At 43.3% G+C, this 22,694-nt stretch overlaps 1 protein-coding gene across 1 annotated transcript in view; it reads left to right on the forward strand.

The window, feature by feature from the left end:
- SNAP25 (synaptosome associated protein 25) overlaps window positions 1–22,694 on the forward strand; it is a 61,924-nt gene that overhangs the window by 11,462 nt on the left and 27,768 nt on the right. The window contains exons 2-3 of the mRNA XM_069008440.1: window positions 21,430–21,564; window positions 22,202–22,243. Coding sequence (XP_068864541.1) covers window positions 21,493–21,564; window positions 22,202–22,243 — 114 coding nt within the window. The 5' untranslated portion in view covers window positions 21,430–21,492. The remainder of the gene's footprint in view (window positions 1–21,429; window positions 21,565–22,201; window positions 22,244–22,694) is intronic.

The following is a 22,694-nucleotide window of genomic DNA, read 5'->3' on the forward strand; positions in this document are numbered from 1 at the left end:
CCCACGAGAGAAATTGCTGTGTGACCTCCCCATCCTTATCTTGACCCACAAGCCTTTTGTTACATTTTCTCTCCCCTGTCCAGTTGAGGCTTCGGTGGGCACCTGGCATCCAGCCAGGTCCAACCCATCACAGGCTGCTGAGCTGGGACGGCATTAACTGGGTCAGCTTCCAGAGCAACAGGGAGCTTTGTCAGGAATACTCCAGGTTTAAGGGTGTTGTTCCTGAAAGAATGGCAGTTCTTACACTAAGAGAGCAGCTCTTTAATACAGGTATTTCTCAAATCATTTCAGTGGAAGAGGAAGGTCTGTTTGGCCATAATTAAGCCCTTTTTAACTCTCTGGACACAGTAACAAAGGAGCCTATTCCCAAAGCAAATGTCTGGAGTTCAAAAACTTCAATAATGCATAGCTGCATTACACAGAGGACAGGCTGTGGACCTGCTCCTCCTTTCCAAGGGATGTGCAGTGTGCAACTGGAGCACACAGGGCAGAACAGAGGCTCAGAAAGCCTTGAACACCATTCTTCATGTGCCCCAAGAAAACGGGGCTGCAGCTGTGCTCTTTTACCCCCCACAAAAACCAACAGCACCACCCCTCCCCGAATCTCAGAGCTAATAGCGACTTAATTCTGACTGAGAAACTCGGCAGAAAGTTACACATATACAAACATACTGTGGTTTGTACAAGGCAGGAATGTACTGTATTCTAGAAAACCCTGAATCAGTTGAGCACAATAGGAATTTTGCTGTGAGTCACCATCTGTCTAAAGGAGAACGTGGTCAGATCCTCTCTCCAGCACGGCAGAGAACTGACTCACCTCTACTGAATCAGTTCTTTAAGGCCAAAACAGAGGCAAGGCTGAGAAAAGTGGCTCATCAGCACCTCAGTAATCACGTGGCTGAGATACGCTCAAGGTATGACGCACTTGAAGAAACCAGAGAGGAATTTGCAGCAAACTAATTATAGAGTGAAATCCCCATCATTTTCTGTGTTCTGGGAATGCTCACCATGAATTTTGATTTTCCTTGGCTTCCTCTTCATCTGAAATGATTTGATGAGTCTTTTTTCAGAAAAGAATCTCTGGATCTTCAGACTGCTCGCTGCATGCATTCGAGGCTTTACCTGTACTGCATTCCTTCCATTTTGTCCCAAGGGCTTCCTGCTCCCTTTCTGAGTGTGCAAGGGCTGCAGATGTGGGAAGGTGTGGGAACAGTGAAAAGCTCGTTTCAAATCCAGAATTTGCTCTCTATGAATATTCCTAATTAAGTATTTCCAAAAAAATGATGTTTTGGCACGCATTTGTTCCTGTAATTTTATCCACAAGATTTTTGACAGAAATCTTAAAGAGGCAGGTGAAATAACTTTGTTTTGAGGCTATTAAAATGCAGAATTGCAGCTGGATGTACGCTGATCCCAGTTCCCCAGCTGAGCTATCATGTTCACCTCTGCAGAAATAGCAACTGTCACAGCAACAGTCACAAGAGATGCAGCCCTCAGAGAATCACACTGAGCAAAGAAGAATATCTAGGACAGTGATTTAGCTTGTCTGGATTAAAATGTTCCTCGTAGATGCTTTAGGATTGTTAAAAGTCATCCTAAAGGAAGATGACAGGCTGTTCAGGCCTGCCATGAGTAACACAGAGGAACAAATAGTTATTGCAGGAAGGCTAATACAGTATTATACATGGAAAATTCTAAGCAAGTTCCTGGGAATGCTGAAACAAGAACATTCGACCTGAATTTCAGAAAATCCCTTTCTGTGCTAACATATGTTGGAATACAGGGAAAACTCATCAAACTGGTTCTAAACCAGTGTAAGAGGTTTTTGTTGACTGGGTGACAATCTCATTTTCACAAACTCGTGGTCACTCTGAGATGGGACATAGCAAACAAGATGCAGGGGATCAGAAGAAATGTCCATCTCAAGCCAGGAGTGGATCATTTTGAGCTGAGATAGAGACATGTGATTATTTAAAAATTTTTAACAGAACTGCCAGGACCTGTCTGTCTTCAAAGGAAGACGAATGCATGTGGACTTGTGAGGGTCTGCAGCAATCTGGCATTCTTTGGGCAAATGATACACGCTGCAGGACTGCCAAATACAGATGGACCAAAGGGAGATGTCCAGATGTAACTGCAGATGTCACAGGAAATTAAGCCGCTCACTTGTGCTTGTGATTCAAGAAGTTCCATTTCTAGGTCAGATGACAGCTTAGTTGGCCATTACTGCAAACATCTCTGAGTTTTCTTGAAGTTTTCTGCCTAGAACCCATAAAAAAGCAAAGGACAAGTGCCATTTTTACAGGAAGCACATTGTAAAGCCATGTGAAGAATTAACTTTATGGAGATTAACAATGAACTAAGCAAGTCAGTTGTTAAAGGATGAAGTTCTTTAGTACTCAATAAAAAAAGAGACATTGACAAAAAGAGCTGCAAATATTTGTTGTCACTGTGAAAGTCAGTATCGCCAGTTTTGCGTATGTAAAAAGGTAAATATTTGTTTTGGTAAACACAAATATTATTGTTTGTGATTAATTAAGTTTTTGACTAAACTACCAGTAAAGTTTATTCATCTGTTCTGTTGTAGTGTCCTGTTGAATGATGTCCTGGTATGGTTGTGAAATATGGGTCACTGAGAGATTATTCTTTGTTTAATAAATCAGACCAGCAAAGAATATGGAAATACTGTTTAATCAATGCTGTTGAAATGAATTTGTTTCAGAATTCAACTACCTCACTCTGGATAAATGTCTCCATTACTGCTTAAGTTAATCAGTATTTCTCCCACGAGGACATTTCAATTATATGGTAAAACGTGAAAGCTCAAAATGCAAAATATTGGGGGGAAATTAGTATTTTAGATTAGAAATGTTATGCATTTTGTACCTATTCCAATTCCTGAGAGAACAGTCCTTCCCTCCAGAAGTAAGATAACCTATTGCCTCTGTTCTAGTAGCTGGCTGACTAAGTGTGTGTGCAGAATGTGTGACAAGGTAGTCAGATCCCCAGGCAGTGAGAACAGAACTTTGATTTGCTGGAGGAAAGAAAAGGAATCATTTCTGTCAAAGCTTTGAAAAAGATGACAGTAATTTTTAGAAATAAATACTTACACATTTTTTTCATTTTCTGCAAAGCTTCCATTTACGTAAGAAATGAAAGGTTTTAATCTTCTTAGTAAGCGTTTTGATCATTATTTGATTACTTTATAAAATCTGTGTATTGCACATTTCTAATGAAATGGGAAACTTTTTACTGTTTCTTTGCTTACTTGTGTCAGTCTCTGTGTCTGGCACGAGCCTCATTCAGCTCCTGCCAAAGAGTCTCTGCTGATGAATGACATTTGTTCTATTGTTTAGTCCCAAACCCCCTAACACACTTACACTGATTATAGACTTCAGAGCCAAGAAATACTGACATACAATCAGAACTGGGGAGAGAAGGGGACAAAGTTTTTTTGTTTGTGCTTTAAAGATGCTACAAAAGCCTTCCCAGCCTCATAACTTTAGTGACAGAAACGTAATGGAAGTGGGAAATGTTTATGTGTCACTTTTGGATGAGATGAAGCAGATGAAGAGTGATTTGGGCTTCTCATGGCCCATTCATTTCTGGAGATGTTGCATCAGATGCCTAGGATAATATGGTAGCTGTGGCTGGCAGCCTGTAATGCAGGTTCCTGTCTCTTCTGGAAACAGCATTAAACAAAATATATGGCCTTGAAATTTATAATGTTTGGAATAGCAGGTGCTGTGCCATGGATCAGAAAGAAGGAGCTCTTTTAAATCAACAAATGGCTGGAGAAATAATATTTTAATACTGGTGTCCTACTGAATTCTGTATTTGTCTCACAGCATACACATGCATTGGATCCCTTATGGTACCTTCTGGGCACCTTCCCAAGTCTCAGTCTCTACAAAATTCCCCCCAGAACAGCTGGAAAAGCTGAACACTATTCTCCTTTCTCTGGCTTTACTCACACTCTGTGCCTCTTCTGCTTGTGTGCCTTGGAGTGTCTTAAAAGAAAACAGCTGATAGGAGCTGCTGTTCCTTAGTGGCCTTGGACAGGGCCACCTAGGGCCTGAGGCTACCTATTATCCTGTTATCCTGGGAGGTTTGCCAAGGCACCTGCTGGGAGGTGACTTTGGGGATATCTGGAAGGTTCATATTCTGTGATCACCTTCTGTCTAACTTTTCATCGGGTCATGTTTAGAGGTTGCCCTTACTCTGGGGGTGGATGACCACTGAGGGGCAGAGGAGAAGTGTCCACTCTCATCCCTGGGTCTCTGTGAGCAGTTGTTGATGCCATGAACCTCCAGTGCTTTGCCCACAGACCTTCAGTGTGTGACTCCCTCTGCTCCTCAGTGGTTATGGTCTTCATGTCCAGAGGAGCAGGCAAATCCCAGTGGTGGGAAGGCAAGGAAAGGGGAGAGTGCACCTAACAACTCATCATTTCTCTTCTTAAATGGGGATAAGCAACACAACACTGGTTTTGGATTTTTGAGTTTGGTAATTTCTTGGGCAGGGACCCAAAAAGGCTCTGTTAATGATTTCAGGAGCCAGGCTGTTCTGACAGGCCATCTTCACATCTCACCATTGCTGCCTCTGCTAACCAAGGGCAAGAGTTAATCAGCAGTGGAAGGAAGGAGCCTTCTCAGCTGCCCAAGTGTGGCACATGCCTTACCTAGTCAGGTTTCACTGCCTCGATGACATTAATTTGCTCCTGACCTAATGCTCCCAGCGCTGCAGTTCAACATGTTTATTAATTCTAGGAACAAGCTTTCAGATGAATTTTATTGTTGCACTGAGACACAACGAGGTGAAGATATGTGGGTTCTATTCCATTTTCCATATCTATGCCATAAAATGTTGCATTTGTGGCACCTGTATTATTTGTGAGTTTGCATTAGTGCTTAGCTTAAGGCCTATTGAAATGTCCTGGAAATAAAATAGCCTCATTAAGCTTTGGGGTAGATTTTAAAATTCTTTTTCATTTTTCAAGTCAGAGGAGTAGCAAGGCTTGCCAAAGAACTAGGATCATGAAAAGTTTCACTAACCTGGCTCAGACACATAAAACTACTGGGAGAAATTTGGATGATCACTCCTGATATTCATTGACTTCTGACAGGATTCATGGGTTGATCTATTGTTTTCCATCTCAGGGAATTTTACACATTCCTCAGAAGAAGATGGCACAGATTTTTGTGGAGACAGGTGCCTGTACGGAGTGGACTTGTTTTGGGATGTAAAATAGGAAGTGCCATGTTTCAGTAGCAGAGCAATTTCTTCTACTTGGTCTTGACCAGCAGGGGAAAGCTCTGCTTTCAAAGAACGATTCTTAAATATGAATAAATATTGATTTTTCATTACAAATAAATATCTGCAGTCAGACAAGTTAGTCAATATGAGCTACTTTGAAATTAGCCTTATGAGCTAAACTTTGCTACCACTGGGTTCATAGGGAAGATTCCATTGCTTCAGTACAAGAGAGATTAATGCCCCCGAGAAAGACTCTGCAGGAATTTTCTTTCTCACCTTTGCCTGATGGGAAGAATGATTTTTATAGTTCATTAAAGAGAGTGACCTGTTCCAGGTTCTTAGGCCAAGTCCTCAGAAAAGACAGATTTTAAATCCTTCTTCCCTCAATGAACTCAGCACTAGTTTAGCTCACCCAGCTCAAGGCACTTCGCTGCTTTTCAGCGGTCAGGAAAAAGAGGCATTCAGAGCCCTTCCTCACAAGCTGGTGGGTTTTTTATTCTTAAATACAGAATTAATCTAAAAATGAATTTCCCACATTTGCCAGTTTCAGCTACAGTTATTTCCATATGCCAGGACAAAGTTTTAAATCAGGATCTGTATTTTGGGGTTCCTGAAATTCAGATGGGCGATAAATTTGCTTCCCAGACTGCTGGCAGCTGTCTGCTGGGCATTGATGACGGTTTGTGTTCATCCAGAGCCTGTCTGAAGCTTCAGACAGTGATTACCCTTAATGTCTAATGAAACCTGAGGAATTAATTAGTCTTTTTGTGACTCTGCTATCCTGAATTACTTAACCTGGATTCAAGGCAACCTCATGGGGAGGAGTGGGGAATACAGGGAAAAGGGACGGAAATAAATAAACTGTCAGTTTGTTGTCGTGCCTCCCTTCTGGATTTGAACAAACATGGGGCAGAGCACAAAGCCTCGCCAACAACTGCACTTCTCCCTCCTCCCGAGGTTGCCAAAGCTGACCCCTCTCCTCTCCCAGGGAGCCGCGCCAGCGTCTGGTTCTGCAGGGCTCAGCGCTGGATCCTGCAGCAGACTGCGCACGCTGCAGCAGCTGACGGCAAATCCCCGAGGCAGAGGCTTCAGTGCATCAAACAGCAGAATGGATACTGCAGCACCCCCTCCCTGCTCCACTCCTGCCTGAATTTAACACCCAGCAAACCTCCTCCTCAGCATCTTCACTGCAACCTTGGGAGGAGCACTTGCAGCAGTGGCTCACTGCAGAGGCTGCAGTGCCCTCTGGTTTGCAGGAACCGGGGATGTTGCAAGGAGGCGACACCCTGGGAAAGGAGGATTTATGGGTCTGGCTACGACCGGTGTGGGAGGGTGGGAGGGGGAAAGCCATCCCACTGTTGTTGGAGCAGAGGAACCGAGTGAGGACAGGCAGGTGCTGCCAAAAACATGAGGGCTCACAGCATCCCTCTGAGGAGGGGAGTGCTCCTTTCTCTCTGGCAGCCAGCCAGGCCCAAAGTGTAATAACCCACAAAATGGATTATTTTTCTTTAAAAATAGACCATGCTCCCCCCACCGGCTCCTTAAATAAATCCCTTGCCCCTGTTCTCTTCAGCTCAAGGTCACCTGGAAGCGCAGCCCTTTCACTACAGCACTGGTATTTCAGCACATGAGCGAGGAGAGCAGCGAGCCCAAGGGCCACGGCCACAGATGTGCTGCCTGACTTTGCCCATTGCGTGTTGCATCTGTACTAAGCCTGGGGAATTTTTGGACAACAGTTTGGCTGTCAGTCACAGGGCTCTGAGCTTACAAGTGCTGAAGTGCAGTTACAAAGCTCTCTTAAGCCATTAACTATTGTAGGTGACATAAATATTCCCCTTTTCCCTCAACAATGGGTGTTTTTCATTTGCTGGAACAAGGGGCTTTTAGTCTACCAGATGGGTCTAGCTATATGTCCTCCAGATCTGCTCCTCAGATGAATTTTCAAAGCTTACAAGGATAACTTCATTTAAATCTGTGGCCTTCAGTCTATCCTTGGGTGAAGTGTGAAGACAGCAGCTGCACTCCAAGATCTCTTACACCACATGTATTTTCTGCTGTATGTGCCACTGGGGCTTCATGAAGGAAGGAGTTATTTCCCTCTCTTTATTCACTTATTGAAAAATATTGTCAGCATGGTGAAAACAGTTCGGTCTGAAATATCTGAACTGGGCAACGTTGCTTACAGAAAACAAATTCTATATCAGACACAGAATTGTTCCCACATTATTCTTAGGTCAAGAATGAAGAACCATGGGTTCTTCAGGAATTTAAATTACATAAAATACACAAGCAAACAATGATTGCTTTAGATTTAAATTGGATTACATTCAAATGAAGTTCATGCCCCATCCTGCTGTCTTTACTTACAGGAGTAGTATTTATAAATATATAGTAAAGCACGTCAATATTCTTGATTGGAACTTATTTTACTTACAAATGACTTCATTAGCAAGTATTGTTCTTGTGTTCAAAATGCTTCCATTTTGAAAAATCCTCATACATTTGCAGGAGGGATAGAAGTGATGAGAAAGCTCTCCAAACTAAAGCCAGCTGAAAAAATAAAGGGATTTGGGCTGATACTGAAAGACCAGAGAAACCAAACCTGAAAAGATGGCTCTATACTGGTGGGTCTCAGGGGAGAGAAACATCTACTGTTCCCTGAACAGCTGCAGCAAAACCCTTGGGTGCACCATCTGCTTGAGACACCTCACCTTGAACACTGATGGCTCAGCCACGTAAAAGTGTAAAAACGCCTTGTGGGGTAGAGTATTTTCTAATGCCTGATCTCACAAGCTTCCCAGCATTCCAACCCCTAACTCCCTGTTGGGGACATCTCCAGAAGCCACCTACCACAGCTGAACACACCTTTTGGGAAGACGTCCCTCTAGTTCAGACATTTTCTCCGTGTCACCGGCCGTGCAGGGCCAGGTGTGCTCAGTGTGCAGCCCCAGCTCGGTGCCGCCGCGGGCTGTGCCCTGCGGTCCTTGTCACACTGCAGCTCTGTGAGCCGTGGTGCCTCTTGCTCCCAGCCTGGGTGAGTCATCCCTGCGATGCTCTGGAGGCAGCACTGCTGAGAGTCCCTTGTCCTTGGGACAAGCTGTGCTCTCCTACAGAGGACTGGAAAAGCAGCCTGTCTCAGCTGATACCCAGAAACTCTCTGGATTTACGCTCAGGTGGATGAATGCAGATTGCCTAAATAAGTGAGAGTCTTACGAAGGTGGAGACGTTGGAAGGCAAATCCTGTTTTTCTGATGCAAATCAAGCACTGTTTTAATGTTGTCATTAAAACTGTCTGTCACTGCTCATCCACTGCAAGGAATAATTTATTCCTTCATTTTGGCATGGCTTTTTATAAAGCCTCTGGTCTTAAAGACCCCAAGCCACCTCATGTGGGTCCCAGCAAAGGCAGAAAAAGGTTTAGGGATTTAAATGAAAACAGAATTGGAGCTTTCATTGCCCAGGCAGTGAGGCAAAATCCCTTTGCCCTCAGTTATGTGCACACACTCTGCTCCCCAGCTTGAAATCTGGAGCTGTAGGATATTGACAGGAGGACTGTGGGAATATCCAGGCACAGTTCTGGGAAAAGCCTTTATTTGCTGAATTCTGTGACTTGTTTGTGACCAGACTTTGCTTGGTGTCAAATGTCAGCTATTAATTTTTTTTGCTGAGTTTATTCTTGATGTTTCTGTTGTTAGTATGTGAATTGCTCTTGTCCCAGCTCACTGCTGTGGTTCATCATCCAGCAGCTGAGTGAGGGGGTTGGTTTTGTTTCAACACGTGCTAGAGCCAAAGAAACCTCTCAGCCATGCTTTGTGTGGACCTTCACATTTGATCCTCAATCTCTGCAGCTCCAGGTGTGCTTTTATGTCTTAGATGGATATAAGCAGTCTGGTTTTCTGCTCTGTTTCAGGGTATTTTTGTGTGCACCCTCTTGTCACCACCAGTACCTTCACAGCTCAGGGATCTGGGCATTGAATCTTAAGGATTTCAGCAGGAGCTCCCATGTACCTCTATGTTGCAAACAGTTGCTTCCCAGGAGCCAGACTGCTGAGGCCAAGAAACAGTTAATTATTGTTTATTTTATTTGCATGATCAATTTTAATCTGTTGTTTTATTGTTCAGCAGAGCTCTGTAAATCTTGTGTGACCCCTCAGGACTTACCCAGCTCCCATCTTTCCCAAGCCTTTCCCCTGCAGATTGTACCACAGCCTGTTTCAACATATCCATCCCCCTTAATGAGAACAAGAACTACAGCAGGGAAAAGGGGGAGCTCTTTCAAAATGTTTTAAATTCCATCCTGTCAGGGCCAGCATCTGTGGGTTGATGAGATTCACTTGCAATAATAATGCAAGTGTAGGAGCCGGGGAAAGGACAACATTCCCATAAGGAACTGGAAGACTTTCTACTCCCAAACACAAATAGAAAGGAAAAGGTTAAAGCCAAACCAGACCATCTTGCATGCCCTTGCAGGCCTTAATTCCTTCACAAACATGTGCAAACTGAATAAAAAGAACTAGCTAAATAAAAATCCCCACGCAAAGAGAAAGATTTTGATCCTCTGTTAAAACAGTTTGAGTGGAAAGGATTTTGCAGCCTCTCTGTTAATCTGCTGATCACGTGGTTGAAAGCGATGCCCTTGAGGCACTATCAAGCCTGTTGCTGAATTGATTGGTCAACAAAAAAAGAAAGGAGAAAAAAAAAGAATAGAAGTTGTGCTCTTGTATTAGTACAGCTAAATCCTCGCCTGCAAGTCTGGGTAATCTTCACTGGAGGAGCGTGCTGGGGTTTTTTTCATCAGCCTGTGAAGGCTGGCATGGACTTCTGAAGAAAGAGAGGTTTCTAAATCAGCCTTCTTCCAGTTTGTATTACTGATTCTTGGAAAATGAGTAGCAGCCAGGAATTAGTTGTAGGTGTGAATCAGAAAGCAGCAGGGGCCTTTGAAAACAAGTGAATAAGTTTGGCATATCCGTGGGCTGCTATTATGCATTCCTGTGGCTAATATAATTTGTTACTTAGCCTAGAAATGTCAGATGCCTTCAATATTTGACTTGTACAACTCTAAGTGAATTGTAAGTATCCACCTTACATGGTTGTTCTCAATTTATTGGTTTTGATACAAGTATTCTCCAGTAGCAAACAGTGGATATGACCCAAGGATCTTCCCATTTAATCTTCCAGTTGTGCCTAGGGAAGGGAGCAACCAGATCTTTTCCCTTCTCTGAACAGCATTTGCAGCGCTGCAGGGTTTTGGGAATGGGTCTGGACTGGTCAAGGGTCCAGCTTCCCTTCAGGGAGATGAGCTGTTTGATAGCAGCAGGATTTTTTGTTATTGTGGCTCTATGAAAGAGCCTTGAAATAATAAAATTTAAACTTGTAAAAGGTTTAGTGGTTTAGAATTGGGTTTCCAGCCCTTTTCGTTACATAAACTGCATTTAAAAAAGATACTCTGCTGTGTCCTTAAATTGTGCCTGCTGCATTTTATATACTCACATGTCTATCTGTGTGTCACCTGTGTATAAACAGAGAAGGAGGGGACTTAAAACCTAAGTAGGGTCCTTTCTTTTTATAACACGGCTGTAGCTATTTCTTTTTTTCTTGAAAGGAAGTAAGCTTTTCAAAGTTCATGAACTCTTCTTCAGCTTTAAATCCTGCTTCCACAGTTTAAGTTCCCAGTGGAGACTACAGCACAAAGGAGAGGAGAGAGGAGCCAGGGGTAGGAAGTGGCAGAAAGTGAGCCCTGAGCCAAGAGTGTGGCGAGGCACAAGACATCCTTGGGGGTCACCCAGAGCACCCTCAGAAAAGTCAACCTTTTTCTTTTTGTTTTGCTTGTTCTTTTGAAAAGCTCCTTTGCCCTAGAGAAAACCCACTGGCCATTGTGGGGAGGTGAAGGAAGACTCATTTTAGATAGCAGTTCCTTGAGGTGGTGGGCTTTGACTCAGGCCTATAACCTCTTGTGCCTTTGCTATTTTACTGATGGTGTTGCATCTTGACGTGACAGTGCCCTCACCACAGATGGCTGCATGCACACAGGAAAAAACCCAAGCTGGCAAATTCCCTCCCTTGCTACCTGCTTCAGATGCTGTATGATATAATGAACAGGCAGCTGGGCACACAGAACATGGACAATCAATGATAAACAAGACAGTGAGATAATTTCTTAAATACCTCTTTTTGCTTTCCCTCGTAGCTGGAAAAAAAATCGTCCTTCAGTTAAAAAACCAATTCTACAAATAACATCATCAGCCCAGTTTCATAATGCTTATATTTTGTCAGCTGCTGATTTGACTCTGACGACTTAGTTAAAGAAGATTTCTGCTAAAAATATATCAGCCCGCTGCTTGAAATGCTTTTACCACCAGGCAGAAATGAAAGGAAAGGATGAGTATTATAAACATAATGAATAGCTTTGTTTACCACAAATACATGTCAAGAGGGGAAATGTTGTCTATTTACATTCCTGATGCCCTCACGATTGCAGTGTATTTTACTCGCCTATTAAAAGGTTTATATTTAGCAAGTGCTGCATTAATTAAATTTCTTTCGTTTTCTGTGGAAGGTCCTTCCTGGTGGTACACAGCTCAGAGGCAGGGGTAGGTATGAGTCCTGGGCTGCAGAGAAATCTTGCAAATGCAAACCACGCAGAAAGAAGTGAAATGTCAGCTGAGTGTGCTGACAGCCCATAACAAACCAACCATCAGGGGAACACCTTATTCCCATCTATCACTTGGAAGTCAAAGCTTTGACAACACCGATGCTGATGGGGTTAACTGTGTCACTGCCAATCTTTTACAATAAAATATGGAATTATTGTTCTTTCACCACAAAATGCTTTTCCATATTATATCAAAATCACCAGCCATTCCACACTAAGCTTGAAAAAGTGCTGCTTAAACTCACAGCTTGTCTCATCCAGTCCTAGAAGGACTAGTGAAGGTGGGACAGCACCAATTTTTAACATACAAATGAAGAATTTCACATCTATTTTACTGGTTCTGTTCAATTAACTTTTAAAAAAATCACTTTCAAATTAAACAAAGTTACAACAAAATTTCCTCCTGACTTGCAGAGTTCCAAAAATTGCAGCAGAAATTAGCTCTACTTTGTGACAGGCCAATGCAAATATGCTCCCTTTTCTTACTGTAATACTCGTGGGTTTCCTTTCTATCATCCATTTAGCCTAAAAATACCTTTTTGCAGTTTGTGGGTTTCCTTTTCATCATCCATTTAGACTAAAAAAAAATCTTTCTCCAGTTTGTGAGTTTCCTTTCTATCATCCATTTAGCCTAAAAAAATCTTTCTCCAATTTGTGGGTTTCCTTTTCATCATGCATTTAGCCTAAAAATGTCTTTCTTCAGTTGTCAGTCTGCCTTCTAGGATCATTTTAAGAAATTTGAGGATGATCTCTACTGGTTTGCGTTTGCTGCCATTGATTTGATCAGTGTGTAATAGAAGAGTGTGGAACTCTTCTGACCTTTTGCGCTGACTTTGCAAAGGCAGAGAAGACGTAGGAAAGGCTGAGGCAATGTGGAGCGAGGTCTTTTGAACAACTACTCATTTAATGCTCTCTTGCAGAAGCTCAGCTTCATTTCTCTGTTGCCACTGGGGCTGCTCCTCTTGGTTTGTGAAGGTACAGAAGGAGACTTCACCCATGGATCATTGTGGTTTGGAATGGTGAGAGGTGATGATTAACTTAAACCAGGAGATCTGGAAGAGGTTTGGATGAGTATATGGAGTAGGGGCTGGACCAAAAGCTCTGGCACCCTTGAGAAGACTGTGCAGAGGGAACAGCTTCTTTCTACAAACCTAGGAACAGCAAATGCAGCAGGCCTCATGGAGCCTGGTGGGAATGCCCCAGAAAAACTAGCCATGCAGTTTCCTTATTCCTTGCTATCTCTTGAATCCCTCAATAAATGTTTTGCAATAATTCCATTTTACATTTCTATTCCATCTCAGAGAAACAGAAGGGAGCAAGGCAGAGGCCCAGGAAAATATAGGAGAAAAGTATTTAATATGCCACACACTCCTGTTTGGTGTTTCCACACTCACACCTGCCCCTCCACACACTGCTGGCCTCTCCAGCACTGTCGCCGCTGGCTCATAGCTCTACCTGCAATTCTGACCCCACTAATGGCAGTGGTGACACTTCCTCCAACTTGAAATGGGGCGTGACTTTCACCACTAGCTTCTAAAATTGACCATTAATCAGATTTAGTGGCTTAGGAGCAGTGTAAAGAAACTCAGGTTGGAATGAAATTGAAGAGAGGCTGACTGCTCATTTTTGCTGCAGTGATGGCCAGTGAATATTTTGAAGACCTGAACAGATTTAGGGTTTGAGTTCTACTGGCAATCATGACACAGTCAGAGATCTCATCCTCCAGCTAGGCAGATGCCTTTAGTTTTTCTCCAAGATTCTGGCCTGAGAATGCAAACAGCTTTGTCACAAGTCAAGACGTTTTCTTTAATCCCCTCTACTAATACCTGGATTTCTTGTTCTGAGCCATCTAGATCCAGCTATGCAAACGGCAAGTCAGGTTGTAGGATATTTTGGAGCAGGTATATCCTGGAAGGATGGGGAAGCACTAAGCCCTTTGAGCAAAGCCCATACCCTCATTTAAAATACCGTGTGAAAGGTCAGCCACCCTTTTCCAGAGAAGACTAATTCAAATGGAACTGGCATAACCAAGAGCTGGCAGGATGACAAACAGTCTGTCTACCAGGAAGGGACTAACAGAGCCCATCTTTCACGTCATAAGAAACGCTGGGGAAGGTTACAAGTCCTGTTTCTGTACCTCAGAGAGCGAAAAGGAGAGAGCAGGGAAGAAGATAAACTATTTAAGCCACAGGACAACACCAGCACAGGAACAAGCTGCTGTTTCCTAGCTGTGAATCAATTAGTGCTAAAAGTAAAATGTTTTTTTGGTACTGGAGAAGTGAGGGTCTGGACTCAGAACTAGTGGAAATACAATAAACTTAGTGAATCATAGGACATAGCTTGTTAAATTATAAATGAAGCTGCATGAGACAGGGAGCTGCAATAACAGGGAATTTGACTCACAGCAGCCTATTCTGTCCAGGTCTGTGCTCTGGGCTGCCAGCAGATGTGGTGCCCACTCCCCTAAGAAGGTTTCTTTCTTCATCCTCCACCTCTCTGGCTGGTCGTTCTCCCAGATGAACAGAGCAAACATTTTTGCCTTGAATGTTTTTCTGTTTCTGTGGGAAAGTAAAAAAAAGAAGGAAAAACGTGTGGGTACATAGGTGTAAAAATGACTGCAAAGAGATAACACATTGAGAGGTTTATTTTCTTTCAGCAGTAAAATGGATAGAAAGTCAAGTTTTTATTACTCTGAGGTGATATTGTTACAAAATGGCTGGTCTGTGCTTTCATTTTTTTCGGTGTGGGAGCCTGGTGAAGCGACAAGCCTGTGTTGGAGGAGCCTCATGGAGCAGCCGTGTTGTCTGACAGCTGACAGGACAACAGTGACTTGCCTTGTGTCGGGGTGGGGTGGCAGAGGTGCAGTGGGAGAATATGACACCATGCTCACCAGCACTTATCCCAAAGTCCCAGCTGTCCTGGACCCCAGGCAAGGTGCTGGTCCATGCCCTGAAACACCTGCAATTGAAGCAGGACAAAACAAGGGCAAGATAGGAAGGAAGAGAAGGATTTTATCTGTGTTGTGTAGAGGGGAGACAGATTGAGCTGTTAAACATGGACAAGCAGTCCCATCAGAGGGTATCCAAGACACCTGCACAGTGCTGATGGATAGAGCCAGCAGCAGGAAATCAAACACCTGCAGCACCTCACACAGCTCTAGAGACCTGTCTTCAGGCAAGGCAAGCAAGCCCTGAGAGTAAAATAAGTTGCCTAAGGCGATGCAGGAAGACAGGAATAAACTAGGAATTACTGGTTTCTCCTGAATTCAGATTTGCAAGATCTCAGTGCCCGTCTTTTCCAAAGTCACTCCCTCAAAAGCCCTCACCAGTAGCCATTACTCTTTACTGAGTATCAAGCAAGAATGAAGTGAAATTGGTTATTATCACTGCACTCTGTCAGTCTGGGCTGTGGAAGTGAGCCCAAAGGCTTGCAGCAAAATGCTGTGGGACAGCAGCAGGAAAGAACTGAGGTGTCTGTGCCATGGGTTAAGGCTGACAGACCTTACAGAAGCACAGCTCCAGCTTTTTGGCTTAATCTGTAACACAAACGTTACAAAGGTGTTTCCAAAGGAATGAGAACTTTGCTGAAAATCTTGTGAATAAATTAGATCCATGCAATAGGATGTGCTGAAGAATTGAGGCAAAAGGCAGACTTTCCTCAAGACTTTATTCCAAATCTATTTAGAATTTAAATATAAATAACAATCCTGACTAATTTTTTCATTGTTGCATTTTATGCTACAGTGTAAAATGTTGAAATAGGATTTTTCATTACAGAATTATCTGAGTTCTTCTCCAAGTGCTTTCAGATCAGTTAAAACACAGTAAGAGCAAAAGCAGGGCATGTTTAATTATAGACAGTATTAATTGTGGTAAGCTCTGGGTCAAAGAAGATGGAGATGACAGAAGTCATAAAAGTTGGAGCTTGTGAGGGCTGTTGCTGAGAGCCCACAATCTATAAAAACTATGTTCCCAACTCCCTAAAATGTCTCACCAGCTGTTGCCTGTCACACCAACTGTGGGCAGCACACACATGACTTTCCTGGCTTTCTGTTGGGATCTGCCTTCCAACGCTCCATCCTCAACACAGTTTCAGAGGGAGCCTGTGGTGTCAGTAGCACACACACAGGTCATGGTTTCTAAGCATCCTTTTGCAGCACGTTCACACTTTCCATGTAATTTCATTCCCTGCTGGTGTTAGCAGGCAGTTCCTGGTCTAAACTGAGCTTTGGGGTTAATGCCAGTGCATTTCCTATAGTCCAGCCACCAGGAGCCCCTCTCAGAAGGCTTGTGAAGGTGGTGAATGACACAGCCAGTGTGCTGGACAGGTGAGCTGTAGAGAGCTCCCCACTGGGCGGTGGTCACTGTTGAGGAGGTCCAACAGGATAAAGAATGTGTCCTGTGACAGAAGGATCCTACAGAGCCCCAGAGCTGCCTTGTGCCTGACCCCATAGAGGCTGAACACCCCTGGGATGGCACACAGGAAGCCAAATGAGGGCCGACACCAGGGAACAAGGATGACCCCCTTCATCTGTAGCTACATTTCATCTCCCTCTTTGACAGTGTTTCTTCTTCTGCCAACAGCCAGGCAATAGCAGCAACCCGAATTCCACCTTTAAATGGCCCGCCCAACATCCATCCTGAGACACTTGATTCAAAGTGTCTCTCCTTGGGTTTTCCGTGGCTCTACGAACACAACACCACCATGGTAACGCTTTCAGTCCTACAAGAAAGAGGCACAAAGAGTGGGATGGATCGACTCTGACTTTTTTAGTAAAATATGCCAATGCAGTCATCTTCTGGCTACAAATATCCATGGGAAGAGTAGATGTGTCCTTTAATAACAGGGAGAGTGCTTAAAAAAGAACGTTATATTGCTGCGTTGCCTTCTCCCCAGTAAATTGCAGCATTTTCATTTTCCTTTATTTATTGCATTGAAGTGTTTATATCACTGTGAAGCAAATATTTACTTTCAAAGGTCACTTGCTGTATCTCTCTTCCTCTGGGGATAGATGTAGGTCTCTCTGACCCTTCAGTATAACTCCATATGGATTATATAATGTACTTGCTATAGGATTCTTCATTGCATCTTAGCACTACTGAAATAGCAGATGCAGAATTCGAAGTATAATAGGAAATGTCTTTCCATTAGCCAGTCTCTCTTTGTACTTCTCTCTAACATTCAGTCTGTTGTGCTTCTGTACAAGCACTGGCATAAGGTAGGAGACCATCTGCAGGGAATTTGATGTAAATCACCCAAGAGCCTGGAGTTACTTGCATTGTGTAGGAGACAGAGCACAGCCTGGAACATGCTGTACACAGTATTTTGTAGCAATGTTTGGGCTTTTTTTTTTCTTTTCGAAGAGCACCGTGGATGTTTGTGTGTGAACCCAGAGGATTTCCTTTCCCTTTTCCGAAATGGGAAAACCAAGATCCTTGTGAAATTTTGAGGTTGAATTTGTATAGGCAATTACTGCAAGTATAAACACAAATTGAGTGAATGTAGTGGCTGTAACTTCTGTAGCAACCTTTTCTTTTTTTTAATCAAAGTTTTAGATCTAAAGAGCTTAACATATTACATCCCTACTTTGGTTTTCTGATCTGTCATCTCTGCAGGGACTGTAGATAAAATAAAATGTAGTTTAAGTTAAAAGTACAGAGTACACTTTGGAGAGTTTATTCTAGTTATATTAGAGTTTTCTAAGGCAATCATAGGATTTTGATATTTGATTCAAATTAACTTGAATGAGAACAGAATGCAAAATACCAACTAGTACCAAAAATATAAATTCTGCAAGGATTTTGTTATGCCAAGTCCTCAATACTATCTTAGGCCTGTTTCTGTTCTACTAAAACAAGAGCAGGTTTCAGTGGGCCTAAGCCAGACCTATGTTTTTGAAAGTCTGTCTAGTATCAGTAAGATAAAATTCATCATGGTTTAACTTCCCTTGACCATTCCTGAAATCATTCATTTTCCATGTTTTTAAACATCAGGAGAATTATAGGTGTTCCTAAGAAACAGCACAGAGGGAGAACCATTAATTTGTACTTTAGAGCAATAATTCCCTTTAAAACATAATTCTTCTTTCTACAGGATTTTTATTGATAACAGGGCTTGTTGTTGGAAATTCATGACAGTGGAATGGCATTTCAGCCTAAACAGGACTTTTCAAGGAAAATCCTATCTCTAATCTGTCCTATTCCACATTATAAATTGCAAAATCTGAAAAAAAAATTAAACTAATTCCCTGCCATCTACAAAATATATGTAGTTTATCATATTGTGTGCAAATCAGTAACCTTTATTGATTCTTGGGCACGGTTTTCTATTAAATAAAGTTGAATCAGCATAGCTGCGGGGCACTTCTGTTTATGACTAAAACTTGATGTAAAATGACTTGTCTGGAAGAACGCTTTTTGCTATTTCTCAATACATTCTAAGTGCTTTACAAATACCAAACAATCTCAATAAACCTGTCAAGTTCAATCACTTTCTGCACAACATCTCTCCAGTTACAAGCTCTGACACTTTTTTTAGCTTGATGCAAAATAAGACACGTCTGTCACTAAGATGCCAACTGATGGTTCTAACAAACCAAGAAGGGTGACTAAAAAAAAACCCACAAGAGCATGGAGTGACAGGACAAGGGACAATGGCTTCAAACTGACAAGGAGTAGGTTTAGATTAAACATTAGGAAGAAATTCTTGACTGTGAGGATGGTGAGTCACTGGACCAGGTTGTCAAGAGAAGCTATGGATACCCCATACCTGGAAGTGTTCAAGGTCTTGTTGGATGGAACTCTGAGCAACCTGGTCTAGTGAAAGGTGTCCCTGTCCATGGCAGGGGGCTGGAATGAGATGATCTTTAAGGAACCTTCCAACCCAAACCATTCTGTGCTTCTGTGGAAGTTTCTCCACGTTGTTTCTTGGTTTTGCACCACCCATCACCACCGCTGGACCATGATCAAAAAAATTAATAAGGAAAACATCAAACGTAATGCTGGAATCAACCTGAGAACAGAATTTTCTGTGCAGGTTTTTTTTTATCTGCAGAGACTGACCAACAGTGAATACATAAATTGCTCTTGTCAGTAGAAGCCCTCATGTCACCTCCACTCACTTACAGGTCTGTAATTATTCAGCTCACACTGGATAAGCTTAGAGAATGAACCAAATTCCCTGTTAGCATCCCACCTTCTCACTGATGCATCACCTCCCACTTCACAGCCAGTGAGATGCTACCACACAGACACAGCACAGAACCACTTTCCTGCCCCTCAACATCTGTATGTATTTACCAATTAGATCAGTCTCAAAGTCCTAAACCAATTATCCTGATTTTTGCTAAAGCTCAGTGCTGCTATTCTGCCAAGTGTAGCGACGGGTCCAGGTAGAGGAGAATATTTTAACTAGACGCTCCAAAACTAGGTCCACAGGCTTAATCTTGGTGTTCTGGTACAGAGGCTATGCCAGAAATATTTCAGTGCTGGGTTGTGCCTCAGTCTGGGAAAACCCCACAACCTGTGAAGCAGTGACCAGTGCTAGAGCCAGCCTGTGCCAAGTGCGACAGGAGTTTGGAGCATGGTTCTTTACTGAAATATCTTCTTTTTATCCCACCTGAGCATGCTCCATTTGCTGGCCAGGAGAAGTGTCTTCCTGGAGCTGCGTGATGTGACAGAAAGGGCACACACACCAGCACAGCAGCAGGGTGGGAAGGTTGGGGTGGCCTTGAGAGTATCCCCACACTTTCACATGCCCTTCAGGAAGAGACCGGTTCCCGGTTTATCTTTTCCTCCTAAATATCCCAGTGCACCATTTTTTTGTAAAGCTCATTTCCTGCTGTTTGTGAGCATCCTTGAAGTGTCCAATATCAGCCTGAGTATTAGCCATGAAATTAAGCTCTGCCTTTGCATCAGCTGGGGCTGCAGACAAGTTGCCTAAGCTTGGTCCTTCACACTGCTGTGACCACGCAGCTGGCAGGACCAGGTGGCCTCCTTCTCCAGCAGACATTTGGGCTCCTACACATGGTGTGACCCATCACAAAATGTCAGCCTCCCTCTGACAAGGATGTGGCGATGTGCTCAGTGATGAAAGTAGAATGCCGTGCCAGTAGCTGCAGGGCTGACTCCTCGAGATGGATTTTTTTCCTGCTGTAGCTTCAAGGAAGAAAAGCAACCGTGAGTGAGGGCACAGCTAATGTGAAGGCATGAAGGTCACATATTCCCTCTTAGATGAGAAAAACAGCAAATCTGTTGCTGAAGCTGCAGAGGAAATACAAGGAGCTGCCTGCTTTCCTTACACCTTTCTAAGCAAACAGGATGTGATCCAGGAAATGTCACTGCCACCCAGCTGTACCTGCTCGGCCCAAACTCCTGATGTCTTGATGGAGAGCACCATCAAAGTGAGGAATGGTTTAATCTCCAATATATAGTAACTTCCATTTAAACAGAGTTGTTATTGCTAAAATTTTAGAGCCAAGCTCTGCCCTGAATTATTTTGTTTCATAAAGGCTGCACATACTGCAAAGACAGGACAGAAAACAGCCCCCGGGATCCTGCCTTCTCAGAGCAGCTTTGCCAAAAGGGTCTGCTTTTGTCCTCTTTCTGTAATTGAGCATGATGGCATCTGCTTTATGGCTGTTTACTTTTAGTCCCCCACAACTTCCCCACCTGCTCTGCACCTGCAATTAGGTTTTCCTGCAATGAACAATTCAACATTCAGTGAGCAGTAATTTGCAATGTGCCGTGCTTGAATCAAGCAAAGAAATAAGCCAGTGTTGTTGTTATAAAGACCTGACAGATGGTAGGAGGGCCCGCCTTTCTTAATCAAGTCATGCTCAGCAATCAGAGCTAGCTTGAATTTGTAAAAAAAAAGAAACCCTACCGAAATGAGCATTAATGGCCTGCATCCTGACCTCCGGTTAGGATGAGCACAGGGGTGTCATTCTGTATCAAGAGGAATAAGCAAGAGCAGGATCTGACCCACTTTGTGGAGAAGTTGAAAATACCAGTAGGTCCTACCGTCGCTTCCCCCAAAATGAAGGATTCTCCCAGGCAAACTTCTCCTGGTCTAGCTGTAAATATCATTTCATAGTCTGAACTATATCATGGTGGACAAGTCATTAGCTGATAAAAATCCTCAAAATTTCATAGTCTTTAATTTAATTGCAGATGTGTTAGCTGAGCATCTAGCCCTCCAAGCAAGGCAGCTGAAACATAGGACTTGAGTGGCATAGGCTTGACCTTGACCTGCTTCACATTAAGCCTTTTAATTCTAGAGAAGAATGAATGGGTTTCAAGATTGTTTCTGGCAGCAAATAACATCTCCTGAGTGTCCAGCTTCCATATGAATTGCATTTGAAAGGTTAAGAAAAAAGGAAGGATTTGCTCTCTACTACATAGGAATTACTATCCAGAACGAGAGTCTGGGTGAGGACACTGATGCAATAAAAGCACTTTTGTGGGACTGACATTTAAGCACGGCTCCTAACCACACTGTTTCTCTTCCTTTTCGTTGTCTTTCAGGCTCACAAAGCAGCTGAGTGCAAATCCTGATCTGCGGCGTCCCCAAACACCCCCACAGCTAAAATGGCGGAAGACGCGGATATGCGCAATGAGTTGGAAGAAATGCAGCGGCGTGCCGACCAGCTCGCTGATGAAGTGAGACCAGTAGCTAAACTGGGAACTCGGGGCTGGGGTTGGTGTGAAACACACAGCCAGAAATAGGAGATGATCCGGCAAAGGATTTCTAGAGCTCTTTTCCGTCAGCTTTACACTGAAAGCGGAATTGGAAATGAAATGAGCTGGGCTAAAATTTAATGTCATGTTTAGTCTAGATTAGGGCATTTATTGATTGTGAGTTTGGTTTAGGTATTAGACTGTGCATCAATTTGACTGGCGTCAGAGCAAAAGGCAACAATTTAATATTTTCTGAGGATTCCTTCGATTTGTCAAACCTATTAACTGTTAGAAGTCACCAATTAGGTCTCTGAAGAGTCTTAGCTGAAAACCACAGGCTTTATTTTTAAAGTGGAACGCCTGCTGTTCTGAGCAGCACCACCGCAGTGTGTGAGCAAGGGGGGCACAAGCCCTGGAGACTGCAGCTGCCTCGAGGTGTGCTGGGAACTGCTGCATTAGCCATCCATAGAGATGGAGAGATCACCAGTGCCCTGCTGATGGCCAGATTTGGAGGGGAGGGAAAGAGTGCAGGAAAAACATCCTGTCAGCATGAGCCTACATGTTAGCCTTGGAAAGCGTAACTTGCCAAATCTCAGTGTTTTCTCCTGGTTTTTTTCAGTCCCTTGAGAGCACCCGTCGAATGCTACAGCTTGTTGAAGAGGTAAGGACTTGCATTTTATTTGCACTTCCATTGTGAGCAAAAGTGATAGAGAGTATGACACTGGAAATGTTTTTTAAAACTCACATTGGTAGGGCCTTGCCACAGCTTTATGTGCCACTGTCCCTGCTCATCCCTACCCCTCACTAGGGCCATGCAAGACACTGTTCCCTGGTTGCCAAGTGCAGCCAACGCACTGGTTTGCCCATACCTGAGGATCCACTGAGACAGGATTCTGGAGATAAATGAAGGAAACAGCCTCTGAAGGTGACCTGAAGTCAGGGACAAGTGGCTGAGTTTGCTGCAGAGCTCTGGGTGCCTCGTGTCGGCACCACTCTCATGTCCTTGGCATAACGGTGCAAGAGGGGAAGGTGAGAAGGGCCCTCGATCCATTTTCCCAGTCTGCTTTAAATACTTCCCTCTCCATAAACACTTGCAGTTATTTATAGAACAT

This window comes from Aphelocoma coerulescens, chromosome 3 (genome assembly GCF_041296385.1).
Source record: "Aphelocoma coerulescens isolate FSJ_1873_10779 chromosome 3, UR_Acoe_1.0, whole genome shotgun sequence".
NCBI lineage: Eukaryota > Metazoa > Chordata > Aves > Passeriformes > Corvidae > Aphelocoma > Aphelocoma coerulescens.